General features: G+C 50.0%; 1 protein-coding gene across 1 annotated transcript in view; it reads right to left on the bottom strand.

The window, feature by feature from the left end:
• The window catches only part of PODXL2 (podocalyxin like 2), a 32,560-nt gene extending 13,272 nt beyond the window's left edge, over window positions 1-19,288 (bottom strand). The window contains exons 1-2 of the mRNA XM_053954091.1: window positions 19,215-19,288; window positions 8,793-9,086 (exon numbers count right to left, since the gene is read on the bottom strand). Coding sequence (XP_053810066.1) covers window positions 8,793-9,086; window positions 19,215-19,263 — 343 coding nt within the window. The 5' untranslated portion in view covers window positions 19,264-19,288. The remainder of the gene's footprint in view (window positions 1-8,792; window positions 9,087-19,214) is intronic.
• Window positions 19,289-19,499: the final 211 nt, after the last annotated feature.

The raw sequence follows: 19,499 nt of genomic DNA, 5'->3' as shown, positions 1-19,499 counted from the left end.
CCAGGAAAAGGAACGTATCTGTAAGATCAGATATGTTTAGCTCAGGGTGGCAGGCACAAATCCAGCAAGCATAAATCAACCTTCATCTTTCTTGAGAAACTGTTCATACCCACGGAGTTCTGTTTCAGGAGTCTGCATCCCAATTAACTCCCTTTCTCCCCAAGCCAAGCACAGCACATTCTCACTGAGAAGGGAAGGAAGACGATCCCTTCACAGCCAGAAATCAACCCCCTGCTCTGTCTATGGTTATTAAGTAAATGACTGTCTGAAATTCCCAAGGCTCCCCTCTCTCCTCCTGCCTGCCAAAGCAGATGCTCCACTGAGCACAGTGGGCAGCAGCTGTCTGGATGCCTTACAGAGATCTGCACAAAAAACCTCCACATATTCCCGACTCCAATCCCTCGCTCACTGCTGCCAGAGTGGGTGCAAGCTCCCAGGCAGAGAGGCCATGTCAGCATACACACCACTGCCCTGGGTATTCCCTGGCAATCAGGACTGCTCATGCTACTCCTGCCCAACCCTCCTGAGCAGAAAACACACTGTTCCATCCATCCCAAGCAGGAGGTGTAAAGATCCTCCTGTTCATCTGGCAAGTGGCTTTTCTAACCCACAGCTCGTTCCCTTTAAGGTGTCAGCAGCCCCTCCCAGATGTTGTCCAAAGATGAGTGTAACCCAGCTGCTGACCTCCATGGTGTAGAGACTGGCTCCCAGTTCTGTCTGCAAAGAGGCCACTGGGATTCATTGCCCAGGGCAGGCAGAAGTCATGTTGCTTTGCTGCTGTGTCTCACTAGAGAGCACTCCACAATTGACACTCCACCCAAAGACCCAGAGGATTAAAAGACTTTTGCTTCCCAACAGCAAGCTGGTGATGCTTCCTCATAGGCCAAGGAGGATGGTAAGAGCAATCAGTAGCAGCACAGATCAAAGAAAACCCATCTCTCCTCCACTGCCTGGCACTGGTCTTCTCAAAGGCCCATACCAACAGGTAACATCCCAGTGTCTGCAGACATGGTCACTGCCTTACTGGATGGATGGCAGGAACAGCCACAGGCCATGGGATTGAGGAGGTTTCAGTGGGACTGTCTTCAGACAGATAGTAAAGCTTAGTGCATCTCCCAGGGCTCTGCTGCTCCTCCTGCTGCAGGGATAACTCAGGGTTTGCACCAAGAACCTCCTCTGCCCTGACGTGCTGGGGGTGAAAAGTGAGGGGGTTGCCCTTTTAAACAAGGCCCCCGTCAGATAAGATGTTATTTTCAAGGATCAGTGATCCAATCTGCCATCTCCTTTGCCTAAAGACATTCTAAGACATTCTCAAGTCCTTTACACCTTCCTCTCTTCCTTGCTCTTCTTTCCACCTGGAGCAGAGCACAAACTGGCAGGCAGATGGGCACAGCAAAAAAACAAACCACGAAAAAGCAGCATGAGGTCCATCCCACGGGACCAGAAATGCTCCCAGCCTGTCAGCTCTCCTTTGAAGTCACACACGCAACCTTTCCTTAGAGTGCTCTGTCACAGATTAGTTGGCTCCCGTGGGGGAAAGCCCCACATGGTGCAGCTGTGCCGCCTTTCCACCAACAAGATCTAAAGATCTCAGAGGAACTGCCGCCTCTGCCATCTCTTCCGGGCAAAGAAAGTTTAGGACCCATCCCACTCTCTCCCAGCAGACTTCTATCTTACAAGGCAGCCAAAGATTGAAACCTGAGCTGCTTCTCTAGGCCAACAAATCAACAGGGTAGAAGCAGACACAGGAATCCTCACACTTGCTACTAACTGGGTTAACATTCCCACTTGTCATCAGTTTCCCCATTACCCTGCATGTTAAACTGGGAACATCCTTCCATCTGGTTCATAAGACCCACTGATTAGAAACTCAACTCCTCTCAAATCCTGAGAGGGCTATTACTCAGATTCAAGTAGGGAACAGTGAAACTTGAGGCATAGGGGTGCTGGACTGTGTTCCTTAAAACAAGGATCTCTCCATATAACCCAGTTACCAAAGGGGTTCAATCCCTTTCCAGGTTCAGGAAGGATCACAGAATCATCAAGGTTGAAAGAGACCTTCAAGATCTAGTCCAACCATCAACCCAGCAGCATTATTATCATCCCTAAACCATATCCCCAAGTGCCACATCCAGATGCCAACTACGATGAGTCAATCCTTCCTTCCAGACTCTTCAGCTAGACAGTTCCTGTCTGGAATCAGCTCCTCCTGTCTCACTAACAAGGGCATCTGCCAACTTCTCAAGATCAGATTTAAGGCACTTTAAGGCACTCATATTTCTTTTCATTTACACTCCTGTTCTTTGATTTGAAGGAAGTTTTGCATGCTGTCCATCTCCCTGGTATGATCTCAGCCCCTAAGCTGGTCCCAGCATATTCTTCCCAAGCCTCCATCCAGACAAGCTGGCCTGTCACTCATCTCTGCAATGCAGAGCTAAGAGCTTGCCCATTTGAAGAGTCTTCTCAGCATTTCCATTGATTCCTATTCCCTCCAACCCTAAGAGAACTCAAAGAGCATCTCCCATGCATCTCCCAGCATTCAGGTAGCAGTTCCCCTTCAGTAAGTGGTTTGCAACCCCCTTGGCCACCTGGCTGTCCTCTACCTGCAACAGACCCAATGCACCTGGTTCCCGCGCTCTAGGCACATGGCAGTGCACCCACAGACCTTCCCACCTTCCTGTGCCAGTGCCATCCACTTCCCTCCTCAACATTTCTGTGGGGAGAAACAGCAACCACGGAACAGAGAGGCAGAAAGACACAGCAGCCTGTGCTCCTGTTGCAGGAATGGGACAGACTTCTGCTAAAGGAGACAGGTATTATGGAGCTGGTTGCAATGCCAGATTTGTCTGGCTCGTTTATCAGCTCATCTAATTTCAGGGAGGAAGCAGAGCTCTGGCAAGCCCAAGGATGCCTGAGAAGAGAGAAGGTAGTAACTGCACACACCATCAGCTCCTTCCCTGACAGGGTCTGCTGTCTCCCATCAAGATCAGGAGTAGGCTGGAGCACAAGAGGAGCTCATGGCCACACACAGACATGGCATGTGCCCCTTTCCCACCACAAACAAGAGCAGCCAAGCCACAATGGAGCCAGCCTGATCACAGGGGGGGACAGCTCAGGAGAACCAACCACTGGAACGATGAAACTGTCCCAGCACCTCTGGCAAACAGTCTAGCAGGGATGGGCCAGAGGAGTGTAGCAGGCAGACACAGCTCTACATCATGTACCCTCCCAGAGCTTCTCAGCCACACCATCCCCTTGGGAGTCTGGTTCACCGATATGAAATTACACACCTCTGCCTCACCTCTTTACCACCACATCCTTAGCTTCACCCCTTAATGGCTTCCATCAGTGGTGATATTATGGATATTGCAGCATCCAGCTGCCTCCCACAATCACCCAGCTTTTCCCTTCCAAGCTCTCTTACAAAAACCCTCAAGCAGTATTTTCTAAATAAACCGTCTTTCACAGCCTTTCGAAGACTTGCCCTTTGCATCTCCAAGCAGACCCAGGTCTGGGTCACACAGATCCATTTCTCTTTGCCTGAGGAGATGATTTTCCCTGGGAGAGGTGAACATGAGCTTCAAACCTCTGCAGAATCTGCCATTCAGGCAATGTCCTGCTTTCTCCAAAATCAATACCAGAACTTCCCTGACACCAGATGGACCAAGACATGGCACTGTGCCAAAGCACAATTCCCCAGCCAGACATTTAATTCATTACATTTCCGTAATGATGCTTCTCCATCATTCAGAAGAGCTGGTCTCAGTTACTACCCTACAAGGTTCCCTACCCTGTATTTGCTATTAACTGTTTAAAGCAACTATGACAACTCAGGAAGAGGGTGATCCTCATTGTTTTTAGTACACATAACCTGACCATAAGGTGTTTATTGGATTAAACTGGAAGATCATGTTAACCAGTGATTGAATTACTGATAACTAGAAGGTACTGTAATAAAGACAAGACCATTCCTAGGTTCCAATCACAACACAAAGCATCATTCACACTAAAACATCTGCCAACTTTGGGAATCACATGGTGCACTCTACTGAAAATGCAGCCAGGTCTGAAACTGTACTTGCTCTCTTTTTTTGCAGTAGAGAACAGTAGGGCTTACTGCAAAAAAGTCATACTCCAGCTGATTGAAACCACAGGGGGATTTCAAGGAGGCAAAATACAATTACTGGTGCTGGAATTAAGCCAGTTGGGGCTAATATACTAATCTTCCAGAAGAGCTAGGAGAGGTTATTATCTGCGACTCCAAGACAAGTCCACACACACAAAAGAGATCACAGTCAAAAGAGAGACCCAAAGTAGCAAAGTGATTAGGCCTCATTATGGTTGAATTTGCTTGAGGTACAGACTGGGCACCAAGGACTACAGCTGTTCCCAAATAGCCTCATACCTTATTCCAGCTCAGCACACAGACTGCAATAAAGGCAGAATAAGCCATCCTCAGTCAGTCAGGGAACACCCTGCCCACAGAAACTCTCTGTCACAGGTCAGACTTTGGCAGCAATGTCTTCACAGAGCTGGCTTGTCCCAAGATAGATGACCCCTGTCCCTGTACACTAAACCAGGGCACAAACAAGAGGCATCCCAGGAGCTGAGCTAGGCAGGCGGCTGCTCAGCACTAAGCTGCTTATGGAGACAGTCTTTACCAGGTGCTTAATTTCATTAATGATTGGCTTGAAGATGGTATTAAGAACTGCAGATCTGCTGTCAGTCTGGATGAAGAGGCAGCAAATTTCAGTAAGGCTGAGAAACATCAGGATCTCTCTTTGCCAGAGGCAAGTAATTCATCATGGAAAGAAGTGAATCTCACTATCAGAGAAGATGGAAGGTATTTTATTCCATTAGCTGGTCAGAAAACTTACTTTTTCTTGAATCTAGTCTTTCTGACATGTCTGTCCCACTATTCCTCCCCTAACTCCCCTGGGAATCCCTTCTGCTAATTACTATGAATAATTAAAAGATTACAATTTCCTCCCCCATCCCACAAAGCACCACATGCTGTCCTAGGAAATCACCAATCTATAAGACTAAATTGGATAGCTCCCAGTACAGTCATCCCTGTGTCTTCAACCACCTTGGAACTAAAGAGCAGTCCCTGGCTGTAATGAAGTGAGCTTCATGCCAGCCCACTGTAACACTGCAAAATGGGATGATGCACTCCGGTCCCTGAGCACTCAGCTGTTGGGCAGGGGAGGAGAGGGACTAAGTGCCCTCATGCAGTAGACATTCACAAGTCTTGTGTCCATTTTCAGGAGCCCACACTTCCCAACAATTAATGTTTAGGCTGCCTCACACTCGAGCCTTCGCTGGAAAAGAGGAACATGTGGGGCAGTGCATCCTGACCGAGCCAAAGGAGAACACTGAAAGATCCAAACAGGGAGAACTTCAGGGTGGATACACCACCATGTAACTCCTTCACCAGAAACAAGGGATTCAAAGAGACCTACAACCCTATTGACTCCCATCTTCTAGCCTTAAAGCTGATGAGATGTTTTACCTGTTGCCAAGGTCATCTGTGTAGCAGCAGGAAACACAGGGGACTGGAAGCCTCCAGGCAAAACAAGATGGAGAAATGGGAAGAAAGGAAAGGAGGAAAGGAAGGGCCAGATACAAGACTCTGCAGGTCCACTGAGCTGATCTGTGGCCCAGGCCAATTTACTACCAAAGGTGAAGCAAAGCAGCCAAACCCAAACTATAACCAGAAGTTTCTGGGTTCCCTGGAAGCCTGAAGGGATGCAGAAGTAACAGGTTCCCAGCTCCACTGACTTGCCTTTTAGCTGCAGTACAAATCACACTGCTTCTTTCCATAAGGATAAAGCATCCAAATTCCCACCAGACCTAATCCATCTCCTCCACATGTGGCTCCACTGGAGAGCAGCTGTGCATGGAGTGACACACATGCAAGTGCACACTTCTGTGCACCGTCAGACAGACTGAGACAAATGTCAGGGCCCCTCCAAAGGTTGGTGCTCACTGATGTCAATATAGAATCACTCTTTTGTAGCATAAATCAGGAAAAGCACATTATTCAGGAGAACCAGAGCCCCAGGCTGAGCTGTGCTCTCCCACTGGGAGTTTGTTCTCACTTTCTAATGGACTAACAGGTGGCCCTAGAAATATTTTTAAAGGATGTTTTTTGTGCACTTAACAAAAAAAAAAAAAAAAGGCAGCAGCTGCAGATTGTTATTGCTTTTTAGCTCTTGCAGCCTTGAAGTCACACAAAGACAGGGCAGCCTCCCCACACAGAGTTCAGACGGACATAAAAAAACAGGAGAGATGGAAATAACTAATACAGCTTTTCAATAGCAGGAGATATGGCCTATCTGCAAGACCCCCACCAGTTCAGGCCCAATATCTTTGTAAAAAGACAAAAAGAAGCCAGCACAGGTCTCCTTTCATAGCAGGTAGATTCCTCTCTTTAGGACTACAACAATCCTGTTCTGTGCCTTGACTGAGGCAGTGTTTCCAGTGTGTGCCAGGGACAGAGATACCAACTATGCTGTGCTACACTTCACTGAATGAAATCTCACATAAGGAAAACTTACACTATAAACTTTTTTTCCTTAAACAGCAGCTGTTTAAAACTGTTTAATGGGTTTATACGTTGAAAATAACCTAACAGATGTCATCACACAGATCCACAACGCATCACATGGCATCTGCCACACATGCAGCATATAAGTTCCATTGGTTGGGTGCATCTTTCATACAGAGGCTTTGCATGACAGGAGAAGACTGCCCAATTTAGGGATGCTATTACGATATCCTTTATTGTAAAATGACACACGGCAGGTTTCTAATTAAATTTTAAGTAGAAATGTGCTCCCAGCTCTTGAATAATTCAAACTGTTCTATTAACCAAGGTTCTGAAATGCCATTGAGACATGAGCTCTGGACACAGCAACTGTCAGGGGAAGAAACAGCACTTGGAAGCAGAGCAGTGGTTAGCTGGGCAGCGGATAGGGCAGGGTATGCATAAAGGACAGCTGAAAGAGCACATCTGCTCCTGGAGGAAAGAACTGCAGGCGAGAACGGAAGGAGAGAGCAGCGTGTTCTGCATGCAAATGGGACGAGGCACGTGCAAGAGGCAAGGCTGGGTTCAGTACCCAGTCATCCCGCTCTCAATGCACAAGCACATGCTGTTCTCCAAGTCACGTCCCGATCTGTGAGGACATGCAGGTGCCTGCTGGCACACCAAGAAAAGCATCGCTGAGCGCTGCCAGCGCGCGAGAGCAGCTGAGCCAGAGCGCGTCCTAGGGATGCGCAGCAGGAACAGCGCCATCCCAACAACGGCGCCATCCCAACGGCAGTGCCATCCCAACAACGGCGCCATCCCAACGGCAGCGCCATCCCAACAACGGCGCCATCCCAACAACGGCGCCATCCCAACAACGGCGCCGTCCCAATGGCGGAGCTGTCCCAACAGCAGTGCTGTCCCGACAGCAGTGCTATCCCAACGGCGCCATCCCAATGGCGGCCCCATCCCAATGGCACATCCCAACGGCGGCATTCCAACAACGGTGCCATCCCAACAATGGTGCCATCCCAACAACGGCGCCATCCCAATAGCGCCGTCCCAACAACGCCATCCCAACAACGGCGCTGTCCCAACAGTGGTGTCCTCTCAACAGTGCATCCCAATAGCGCCATCCGCCAGTGCATCCGCAATGGCGCACAGCTGCCCCACAGCCAGGCCTGCAAGTGCCCCAGGGCAGACAGAGCACAGCCAGACAGGTTTAGCAGCACTGTCAGTGAGCAAAGGGCTTTGGAGACCTAAGCTGGGATGGCCCTTGCCCCACATAGCGTGCACTGTGCCCCAGGTACAACCCAAGCCACAGCTCTGCGGCAGCTCCCAGCCCTGTGTGAGCACAGGTGTTTTTTAAGGTTACAGAAATAGGAGAGGAGATAAAACAAGACTTGTGCTTTCTAATTGCAGACCTCAGATCTGCTGAGAGAGATACTGCATAAGGGAGGAGGGATAAGGCTGAAGCCTGGACCTTGGGTAACACTTAATACACGTCCCACATGACACTTAAGAGCAGGAGCATGTGAAATAATCTCCTAAGCTACTGGAAACCCTGCAATGCACCTCCTTCTTCCTGTCATCCCTCTTTCTGAGAGCATCTCAAAGCCAATGAGTGGCTTGGGGAGAGACTACTGAGGGGACTCAGTGGTCTCAGAGAAACACTCCAGAGAGGAAAGCAAACTCAAATGCCAATGAAACCAATTTTGGTCATGATCTCTCAGGAAGTAGCAGGACGGGGTAGGCAACAGGACAGCTCCCAAGGGACAAAACCTGCTATTTTCTCTTGGACCAAATCCCCACTGAAGTAACAGAGTGAGGAATCCAGAATTTGACCCAGGGAACTCAGTTCTGACTAAAACACTAAGATGGCCTTGATCTCAGTCAGGCTCTTGAGACCTTAAAGTTGTACTTAATAGACAGCAACAGAAAAAAAACAAGAGAGAAGAGAGTATAAAGGGGAGAAAGTGAAAGGAGGGCATGAGGCAATGGGAAATTAGATGGAGGCAGTGCTTTTCCCAGCTCATAGCAGCTCAGGAATAAAAGCTCAGCTGTAACTTGGTTTCTAAAGCCTCTGCTTGCTCAGGGTTCATTGGGGACACATCAGGCACTGAGGTGAGAAAATAGAGCTGACATTTAATCTCAGGCCCTCCTAGCAAGAGAAGTGTCAAAGCAGGAAGATAGATCTCTGCATCCCTCCACTTCCCCAGAGTCCTTGCAGAGTGGGAGGAAGAATGGGGTAAAAAGAACCTACCTGTTGCTGGTCCCAAGTCAAGGTTGGAGTCGTTGAGCTCTCCCCCATCTTCCCAGAAGTACTGTGGGGGCTGCAAGATCTTGGACTCCTCATTCTCCTCACTGGCAAAGCCTGACCCTGGAGCAGCATGCAGAGAGCCAGGGGCAAGATCTGCCTCTGCAGCCTCCGATCTCGTTTGCTCGTGGGAATTCATGGCCTCCAGGTGGGACATCATAGCAAATTCCAGCAGAGAAGTTGATGTGAGGCCATCGGCAGTTGGGTCCTCCGAGGAGGCAAGGCAGAGGCACAAGGTCCCTGTAAAATGACAGAAAACACACATCAGAGAGAGGAATGACACCCACTGGGCTTGTCTTCCCCTTGAAGCCTATTCCTGCCAAACCAACCTGCCCTGAAGATGGGCTGTGCTCTCAGCTGATGAGGAAAATTACGGTATTTTGGGAAACATCCACAAGCATGCAGAGGAGCATTCACATCCAGGGGGAGTCAGTGCCAAGCAATCATCCAGCCTGGGGCACCTCTTTCTGGGGTGATGATTCACCCTCTCTGAGGTGTTTTTGCCTCTGTTAAAGGATGAGGTGCCTTGTTAATTAGCCATCCTGGAGAGGAGGTGGAATGTCATATACTTCAGCCATGAAACTCTGGCCTTGTGAAAACAATGACAGTTTCTATCAGCCTGTCCTGATCTACAGCTATATTATATGCAGGGAGGCTGATTCAAACCAATATTATTTACAATCAATATTAATAATGTTTTATATCTGTAGGGTGAAAATCTATTTTTTGGTTCAAACTTCAATGCACTCACATTTTTGGTTTTCATAAGGAAGGGCCAACCGTTACAGGTAACAATTATATTGTGACAACAGCAAACATCCACTTAACACTAAGCAGGAAAGCAAGCTGCATTTTGCACTTTTCTATCAACATTACACTCTTATTATTTCCATTTTAACTATTAGCAGGATTGACTGACACTTCTTGATTCCTAGATGAGACTTTAATTGTGATTTGTGTCAAGGTACATTCACATGCATATTGAACTCCAATCAAAATGCAAGAAAAACGGCACCTGGGACTTGGCTTTATTCAGCTACTAAATACCATTATAAATATGGAGGCGTAAGGAAAAAATAAAATTACCAAAAGCTGTTTTATATTTAAAACAGTTTTTGTTAAGCAAGCAAAGTAACTAATCTGGGTGAACTGAACCATTTGCTTTGCAGCCCTCTATCATTCAGCACATCAAAGCTACAAGATCTCATCCTCTCACAGCTGATTTTTATTCATAGATTAGAAGGGAAAAGGACAAGTTTTCTTGCTTTCTCAGCTCAGACTCAGTTCCTCAATTGTTAATGAAGTAGTCACTGAACTGAACTAATTGAATGAGCTGAAATGAAGACTAATTTGGTATTTTTCTTTGATAACTGATTTTCTAGACAACAGAATTGCAGCAGCTCTAATCCATCTGGACTTCAGTCAAACATCTGATACAGTGCCTCATGAGGAATTACAAGAGACACAAGAAAAGACACCTAAATGCAGGAAAACTGTAAGGCATACAAAAAAATTACAGAGGCTTGTGCTGGAGGGAGGCTAGTAGTGAAATTCCTCACGGTTTGTCTTTGGATCTGCTGTTCTATCACATTTTTCTAAGTGACCTTGGAACAAAAAGTAGGAAGGTGATAATGAAATTAGCCAAGGACACAAAGCAAGGAGACATCCTCGCTGCACAGAAAAAACTATAGGTACAACTAGGTGATCTTGAGAATGGAAATAACAGAAATATTATGAAAAGAAATAGCATGAAGTGATAAGCCCCTTGAGAACTAGCACAAAACATTTCTGATACAAGCTGGGAAAACATCCATCAGAAATGTCTTAAGAGGAGAAACTCCTGCATTAGGAACAGCTCTGAGATATCACTGGAATGCAGATGTGAAAATCCTTGCAGAGTAGTGAAGTATTAGAAACAGATTTTACAAAGCACTGCTGAGACATCACCTGGGTGCTGCACACAGATCTGGATACACAAGGCCTGAAACTATTCAAGCAGAGCTGAGCTGCCTTCAGGCAAGGGCACAGGCAAGGCAACCTCCTGATGTTGCTACCCACCACTGTGCCCTACAACTCCACATCCCAGAAGCACAAATCTAAATCAGGGCAAGTGCTAGGATGAGCTATGGGGCAATGGCAGATGGGTTGGCCCTGGTACGATCATTGGAAATATCGGCAAGTCGGCACAGAAAGTTTGGGATTCACTGCTCACCTGACAGACTGATTACCAAACCTGTCCTGGGAATACTAGAAGTCAGAAATGCATTTCTTAAGTCTTCTGCCTGCTCTGACCCTCTCCACCTTCCTCTACTATCCTCTGAACTCGTCAAAATCCAATACTGGTTACCCTTTCACATATACACTTGGGCCAGGCTTCAGCACTTCTCAGTCTTGTTTATTTTGCCCTATTGATCCAAGGCAAGATCAGCTGAGGCCTGAGCAGCAACAAAAAAGGAATGGCAAAAGAGGCAGAGTATCAAAGGGGAAGGAAGCTACTGCAGCATCACAGAGCCAACCAAAACACCTCAGGGCATCTCTAGGGATGTGCCAACTCCTGAGCCATGCACGAACAGTGAAGTCCACAGCTGGAACCGAGAGCCTGCACACCCATTGTGTGTGAGCACAGACCCAGGAAGATCTGGCTAGGACAGCCCCGTGCTGGTTCAGGGGTGCTCAGCAGGCTCCAAAGTGAGCTTCCCCAGCTGACAGACAATACCTGCATCACTGATGGAGCACCAGAGAGAGCACTTGTCTTGAGGAGCTTACAGCTTAAGCAAACATGACAGAGAGCAGCAAGGAGGAGAAATGAAACATTATTCTCATAGTTATCCATCAAAGGAGAGCGGAAGGATAGGAAGAGACCATGGCAGGTCCAAGGCCACATGGTATATTTGGTTTATATGTGACTGCAACTGACTGCCTGGATCCTGAGCAAGCTCTTTATCCACCCCAATGCCTCAGTTTCCCCTGACTCCCATTCACAGAGATATGGCTGATGTGGCACCTCAGATTTCCAGCCACACTACAAAGCACATCCTGAGTTTCCCAGCAGCAAGGCAAAGTCTCAAAATGTACCTTTGTGCCAGCATCTACACTGCTTCAAACCGCTTTTCCATCAGCTACACTCTGTTAGGGCTGCCTACAGAGCTTGGGCAGAGTCCCTCCCACCCCCCTTCTACAACACACATCTCATGGCAGGTGAACCTGGTAATCCAGAGAGCTATTTCCATCCATGTGGGAAGCTCAGATGCTGGGAATTTGTTTACCCTCCTTTAACTCTGAAGTGTTTACCCAGTTAAAACCCCCTAAGCTGCATTATCTGGTTTACTGGGATGCTGTGCTTACCTCAGCCCAAGATAAAACTACACCACCTCATCCCTAAGAATGAGTCATGCACAGCCTGAGCAAGACAGGTGTCTTGTCCCTGGGGTGGATGTGAGTAACAGTTTGGGGGACTGATCTACAGGCACGGGATGCAGAGACTGGGGGAACCCTCTGCCAGTACCAGCCTGAATGCCCCAGGGCTTAAAGAACCACCAGACCAGGATACAAATCAGTACCTCTCCAGACAGCATCCTGACACCACTTCATTCATGCCTTCTGCACCAGCAGCAAAAACCCAAGGGCTTGGGGTGCCAAAAAGCAGCCCAAAGATTTGCCATCTTCCCCCTCTCTTTCAAGCCTCTCAGAAAGGAGCTCCACGCAGCTGTCAACTCCAAGGCAGTGAAAGAATCAAAGCATGAGCTGTGCTGGGAGGCAGGGGAGCACAGCTGAGGAAGGAAATCTAATGCCCAAGACCTCAGTTGCAGGCCATTTTCCTCCTAGGACGGGTAACAGGGATTAGACAACTTCTACCAGCCATCAGCCTCCTGATTTTGTATTCTAAAACGCAGATCAAGTGATAGGAATAAAAAAACAAATGAATAAAGCCCTGCAACTGTAGATGGGAGGGAGCAGGGAACGGAGCCAGGGCTCACCAGCTGCTTCAATGGGGCGTTTGTCTCTCATTTCTATTTTTGCAGCACCTCTGCGTAACCTGGAGGAGATGAGGCTCTGCATGCTAAAAAGGGCAGCCAGCCTTCGGGGAAACAGCAGAGCTTACAGCACGGGAGGAAAAACCCTCCCAGAGCAGACAGAGGAGGGGCCAGAAAGCAGAGAAAGTGGGAGAGGTAGATTGAGAGGAAAGACGGAACAAAGGCGGAGAGCACCAAAACCAGGATGGGAGCTTCTGCGCTGGCTGCGCGCTGTCCTGCTGCCAGCACCCACAGAGGTGACACGTGGAGGCAATGCAAAAGATGTTTCACCTCTGTGAGGAGCAGAACGGGGCGATTCCAACAGCAGGGAATAATGCTGCAGTGCTACCTTTCTGAGGCCACTGAAAAAAAGCCAGCCAGGAGGATACAGATGAAATGAGTTTGCTAGTGCTGACCCCACTGACCCCTCAGAAAACAGTTCTAAGTCAAAGTGGCGAAGCTTTCTCTGCTCAGCTCAGCAGAGGATTCAACACAACAGCCCCAGACAAGGAGATGACGGAGTTTCGCTCAATAACAGGAAAAAAATCTGAAGAAAGACTATCTGCCATCTTTCTCACAAAGTGCTGTGAACAAAAGCAGTTTCATAATTCTAAATAATTCTAAAAGAACCCCAAAGTGTTTTCTATATTGGCTGACCAAAAATCACTTCATCCCCTTGCCACAAAGCAAGTCACCTCTCCATGGGTCAGGGTAGCTATTTAAAAGCTCCCAATTGGCCTACTGAACAGGACTAGAAATTAAAGCGGAAATAAGTCATTTTTGTGTCCAGCTGAAATGAGAAGAGGGATTTGGGGAGATGAAATGGAATCTAGCTGTTGAAGCTCTGACTGCATCAAAAAGCCTTTAAAATTTTTTTGCTTTTTAATTAGTAACAAGCAAACCTCAATTTCTCTCCAAGGAAACACACAATCATCCCTTAAGATGTCACCACATCAGCTTGATCTGTAGAGGGGCTGGAGTGCTCTTCAGTTTACCCAACAGAAGGTTGGTTTTACCTCTCTTTCCTGAGTGTTGTGGCTACACCACTGTGCCAAGGAGGCAGGATCAGCCTGCTGAGAGAAGAACATTTGCCTGGAGCACACTCTGACTTACCTGTCTGTCACCACCAACTAGCAGAGCCTGCACACTTGCACAATGGGTACTGGGAGGGAGGTCAGAGCATGGTGGTATTGCCAACGAAGCAGCCACAAGAATGTCCATCTGGCCCTGCTACCGTTGACCTTCCTTTCAAGCCCACCCCACACCCAGGAGCTACCCAACAATGTTATTTCCTAGGAGAGCTGGGTCAGGAATGGGTCATTTACTGATAATCAGTTAGGACAGAAACACAATGACCAGATGAGGGAAGCATCTGCCAGGGATATTCCCTCCCCCAGACCACTGTGCCTGGAAAGGCCGGGGAGCAAGGCCCAAGGGCAGAGAGGAGAGAGGCCCCAGGGCAGAACGGTCAAGACACAAACCACTTCCAGAATATAACAAAATGCAGGGTAATTTAAATAACAAAAAGGGATCCCAACCATGGTCAGTGGAGGAAGACGGGAAATGTTGTTTGACTGAGGGATGTCCAAGCTGATTCCCACACAGTCTGGAGCCTCTGCACTCCAAACCCTCAACAGCTTGCACAGGGAAGCATATGGGATGACTGTGTATCAAACCAAGTTCTTTTGGTGCTCATTCAGAGTTACAGACCATAGCTGTTCTGGGACACACCACCTAAGAGAACTCTCCCACTGCATCTCCCACACAGCCTTATTTCTGCTCTCCTGCACTGCACTAGACTACTTACACATCCAGCCATGGCCCTAATCTCAGAGATCATTTCCAATTAGGGCTTCAGAAAACAAGATCAGACTGCCATCCTCCTCTGCTACTGCCAGCAACCAGGTCCCTTACTGAGTGTCCCTCTAAAACCATCCACCTTCCTGTGTCTCCAGCATGTTTTAGAAAGCAATAGGAAAAGCACTTGGTCTGCGGAGAGCACATACTTACCTACCTACACAAAGCACAACAGAAGAAGCCCTTGCAACGGGACAGCTCTTTAGAGGGATGTTGTGCCAGCATCTTTAAGCTTTTACAGCTCCTTACAGCAAGAATAATGAGAGCTCCAGCTCCACCCAGCTGCAAGGAGTGCGTGTCTGCACGAACTGGGTGGGCACTACCTCACAAAGAACTGCCAACATCTGCGCCCTTGGTATTTCAGCAGAGAACATCCACGGCACGCAGGCCCAGGTATACCCATGGGAAACAGCAAGGCACTGCCAGGGATGCACCTGCTTTTGCAGATAATTGCAGATGTGCCCTTTGTCAGCACTGGGGCCTGGTGTCCAGGGCTGCTGGGCATCCTCATCCCAACGCCAAGATGTGTCAGGTCTCCTGTCCTTAGGATCTGTGACATCCAGACTGCTCTAAACACCTCCACCCATTCACACGTGAGAGACTCCATGCAAGCAGGTCACAGACACTTCCACATGCCGGCCTGTCCTCCCCCTCTGCTCAACCATTCATGCCGGGAGCCACAATTTCACTTGGTCTCAGTCTCCCAGACTGTTTGCCTTCACTTCCTCCCTAGATTGTCTCGTAGCCTTCACACCTCCCTCCTCTGCTGCCGCAACGTCTGCTCTCCTCCACGATTCTTGCTACCGACAATGGCAGCTCCCAGCTCGGGGCCAGGGGAGATGCAGCCCCTGGGAAAACAGCATCAGGCAGACAGCTCTACACAGCAGAAGTGAATTTTCTTTCCTCAATTATCTTTCATAGGCCTCTTCAAACAGCCCACAGGCCCCCAGGGGTTAATAGACCACGGGATGAAAGCCACTGATCTAAGAGCAAAACCATAGCTCACAGACTTCTTTGCCCTCCCGCAGGCCCAAAGCATTTCATCTGTCCCACCAGGCCTGTGCTTCCTCTTCTCACTCTGCCCCAGGCTGGACTATGTACCCCACAATGCTCACTCCAATTTCCAGCACACCAAATAAAGGCACGTGCCTGCTTCTTTTGCAAAGCCTTCCTGCCTATGCAGAGCAAGCAATACCTCAGGTGCCTGAGGGACTTCCCTTGAGACATGGTCACCTATCAAAATGTAAGTGAAACCTTTTACTCGCCAAAAGGTCCTTAAATCCCCTGGCATAACACTGAGCACAAAACACTCCACTCCAGCCCCTGCAGCAGAGCAATGACAACCACCCTGCCACACACTGCACGCCCAAGAGGCTCCACTCTCCAAACAGCCTCATGTATCCTAGGCAAAAAAAAGCTCATGCAAAGGTTTGGTGGTCCCAGGGCACATATATGGCTTCTGATTACCTTCACAACACCAGGCAGGAGAGGAGCCGTGGTTGCAGTTGGCCTATAGAGAGGGCTGCAAAGCTGGTTTCCCAGCACTAACAAATTGACCCCAACCAAGAAAGTACATCCAAAGCCTGGTAACCACAACAGGGCTTCACCAGGCACAGGGACAGTCAGGGACTGATCTGAGCCCCAGCAGGGTGCACCTTCCTTGCCAGCATCCCTGGCCCTCTGAATAAACCAACACACGTGTTTCCTTGGCCTCGGTGCAGGCTGTGCTCGTGTGGCTGACAAATAGCCTCTCTCCATTCTTTTGGGATTACGTGTTTCAACAGTGCCCTGGTTTCAACAAACAGGCAGCAAGAATGAGGAGCCAGTTCACCCCAGCACCAGCTGCGAGCCATGATGCACCTTCCTGCAGCCCCTCTGCCCCAGCCCTGCAGCGGGGCTGTCAGTGCTGCTGCTCGCCCAGGTACCCACACAATGCCACAGCTTCTTCCCAGGCAGAGGGAGTGGGAAAACTTCTGTGCACTCTGATCTGCAGCTCGTCACCGGCAGCTTCCCCTTGAGGGCTTAATGTGGTTATTTCTACCCCTGATGCCTGTAATTAAATGAACATTTCCTTATGGCAGTGAGGCGGCCAAGGAAAAACTGACTACAGGGAATTTTCATTCATCCTGATCTATACTCCCTCATCTCTGGCTTGTTCACACAATGCTAACAAGACATCTTCTAAGCAGGCAGAAAGAAAAAAAAAAAAAAATAAAGCCCTTAAACAGCCCACATGCAGACAACCACCTGGGGAGACAAAAAGAGGAAGGAGACCAATTCCCTCCTTCTCCCCCAGCATCATTTTTCTACTTCCAAAACCAAAGGGGCTCAGATACCCTAGAGCCTGGAGAGATGTTTCCAAGCTCTGCCAACAGACTGTGCTACCCAGCAGTCTGATGGGACCCTGATGAGGCACATGTCCCATTTCAGTACATCCTGCAGGCCTATGGAGGCTCCCAGCCCAGGGAAACATGTAGGGAATGGCACACAGCTCTCCAGCTCCCTCTCAGGTATTAACTGTTCCTGTCCTGTGCGACTGGAGAAGTGAGGCCAGAGCGCACTGAATTGTTTCAGACTGGAACTGATCCTGAACCACCGAGCAAAGCTACTACCCAGAAGAGAGCTTGATGTACAAATTCCCAACAGTCTGCATCTCCACTTCTGACCTCCCATCTAGGTAGGAGCCCATTTGTCTGGGGACACCTGGCCAACTGAGCCCAGCCTCACAGAACTACCACTGCCCACCAGGACTACAAATTTCACTAGATTAGGAACTGAGCTGTCCCTGGGAGCTGCTCCTCACCTCCCACCCCTATGCCTCTCCCTGCTAGGACAGCAGAGAGGATCACAGGGAAAGCCAAGGACCCAAATCCTCCATATCACCACCAGTTGGACAACACTACTAGAAAGTTTCTAGCAGCCTCAGCAGAAAAGGAAGCATATCCTCCCCTCAGCACAGCAGTACCAGTGGTGGTCCTTTTGGCTGCCACATTTTATAACCACCATGAGGTCCTTCTTCTTCCTGTGCAGAGCAAACATAGCTTTCCAGCTATGGGGATGGGGTCAACCCTTGCTGGCAGATTGGCAGGGTGGGATTGTGGCAGCTCCCCACCCTCACAGGGACAGAGGTTTGGCTGAATTTGGGCACAGGGGTTTCCTGCTGAGACATGGCTGAAGAACCTTCGCCAGCTGTGCCCAAGGTATTCCCTTAGTGAGGACAACCTTCCTGGAGGAAACCACAGAATTGGCTCCCCCCTCAGCTCCGGAAAGACTTATTGCTTCTGTGCCACAGAGTATTGGCACAAAACCCCAACAGATTTTCAGATCCATTTTGCTCTTTAAGCTCACTATTGTTTGCAAACCTAAAAGGCTTTATCTCTTCTCTTTCAGGAGCCTCAGATGACAGAGACTCACAGCCCATGGACAGAGCAGCTCTACAGATGACACATTCCCCCAGGAATATTTTCAGGAGATTGGGGTAATAAGAGAGATGTGCCAGGGGACGGGATGTCACTGTATCACAGCTTGGTCGTGCTGGAAGACAGTGACTGGTTGGTAAGTCAGCTCTTCCCTCCCAGTCAGAATGACTCAAGACAAAGACTCCCCCACACTTCAAATGTCCCCGTACAGAACTCCTGTTCCACACTAACCAGATTTCTGTACAAAGGGATGGATTAGGGAGGAAGAGGACAATCTCAGCCTCATGGGTCTTTGGGGGATCCCTTTGTTGGGAAATTTCCCCAGACTATTTAAAAATAGAAGCAAAGCCTCCGTAACTATTCTGAGTATAATTATTCCTGCACTTAACTGCCTTTTCCTGGCACCCTACCTCTCCTCCAAATTTCAAGAGAAGGCTCTTGGGAAATCGTGGAGCAATTTGTGGTGGCCCGTTCTTTGTATCAGTTTCACGGTAGTTCGCAAAATCACCACGACGCCAGACGAAGCCACCGACACCCAAACGGGCGGTGTGGGGCAGCGCTGCCGCAGCCGAGACCGCCCCGGCCGGGCCGGGCCGCGACCACCCACCCCCGGCTGCCGGTGCCCCACGGGTCCCGTGGCGAGTGCCCCATCTCCGGGGCAGGAGAGCCGGGAGATCAACCCACGTGCATCCAGCCCACCATGCCGGGAACACAGGGGGCCCCTGTCAACCCCCGGGGGTCCCGGGGCAGACACCGGCTGCCCCAGAGGGCTCTGATGCCCGGGTGGGGGGCAGTGCCAGGCACACAGGGAGAGCCCCGGGGTGGGAGACTGGGAGCCGGCGCAAGTCCCGGTACCCGGGGTCAGTGGTGCCTGCGGGGAACAGTGGGGTGATGGAGACCTGCCCGCTGCAGAGGTCCCGGCGCCCCGGGCATTGGAGCCACAGTGCCGTTCCCCGGGGTGGGGGGTGAGCAGACCCGCACCCCGCCGGGGGTCCCGGTGCCCGCGGAGGGGATCGACACCCACCCGCCGCCCAGCCCGTAGGGATGGCAGCGACTCCCGCCGCGCCAGCCTCACTCACCGGCGGCCAGAAGCAGCAGCAACGGCGGGGCCCGGTGCAAGGGCTGCATGGCGGCGGCCGCTGCCCTGCCGCACCGCCTCTTCACGGGGAGCGGGGCCGCCCCGCCGCCCGCCGGGCTCTGCCCCTCGCCGCCGCGCCCGCCCGCCGCCCGGCCCCGCTCCGCATCCCGCCGCCCGGCGCCGCCTCCTCCCGCCGCCGCCGCCGCCGCTCCGGGGGCGGGGAACCGGCAGGGGGGTCCGCACTGCCCGCCGGCTGCGCGGACCGAGCGGCGGGGCAGGGGCGGAG

Source organism: Vidua chalybeata, chromosome 12, assembly GCF_026979565.1.
Source record: "Vidua chalybeata isolate OUT-0048 chromosome 12, bVidCha1 merged haplotype, whole genome shotgun sequence".
Classification (NCBI taxonomy): domain Eukaryota; kingdom Metazoa; phylum Chordata; class Aves; order Passeriformes; family Viduidae; genus Vidua; species Vidua chalybeata.
The sequence above is the reverse complement of the archived record's forward strand: the minus strand, read 5'-3'. Positions and strand labels throughout refer to the sequence as shown.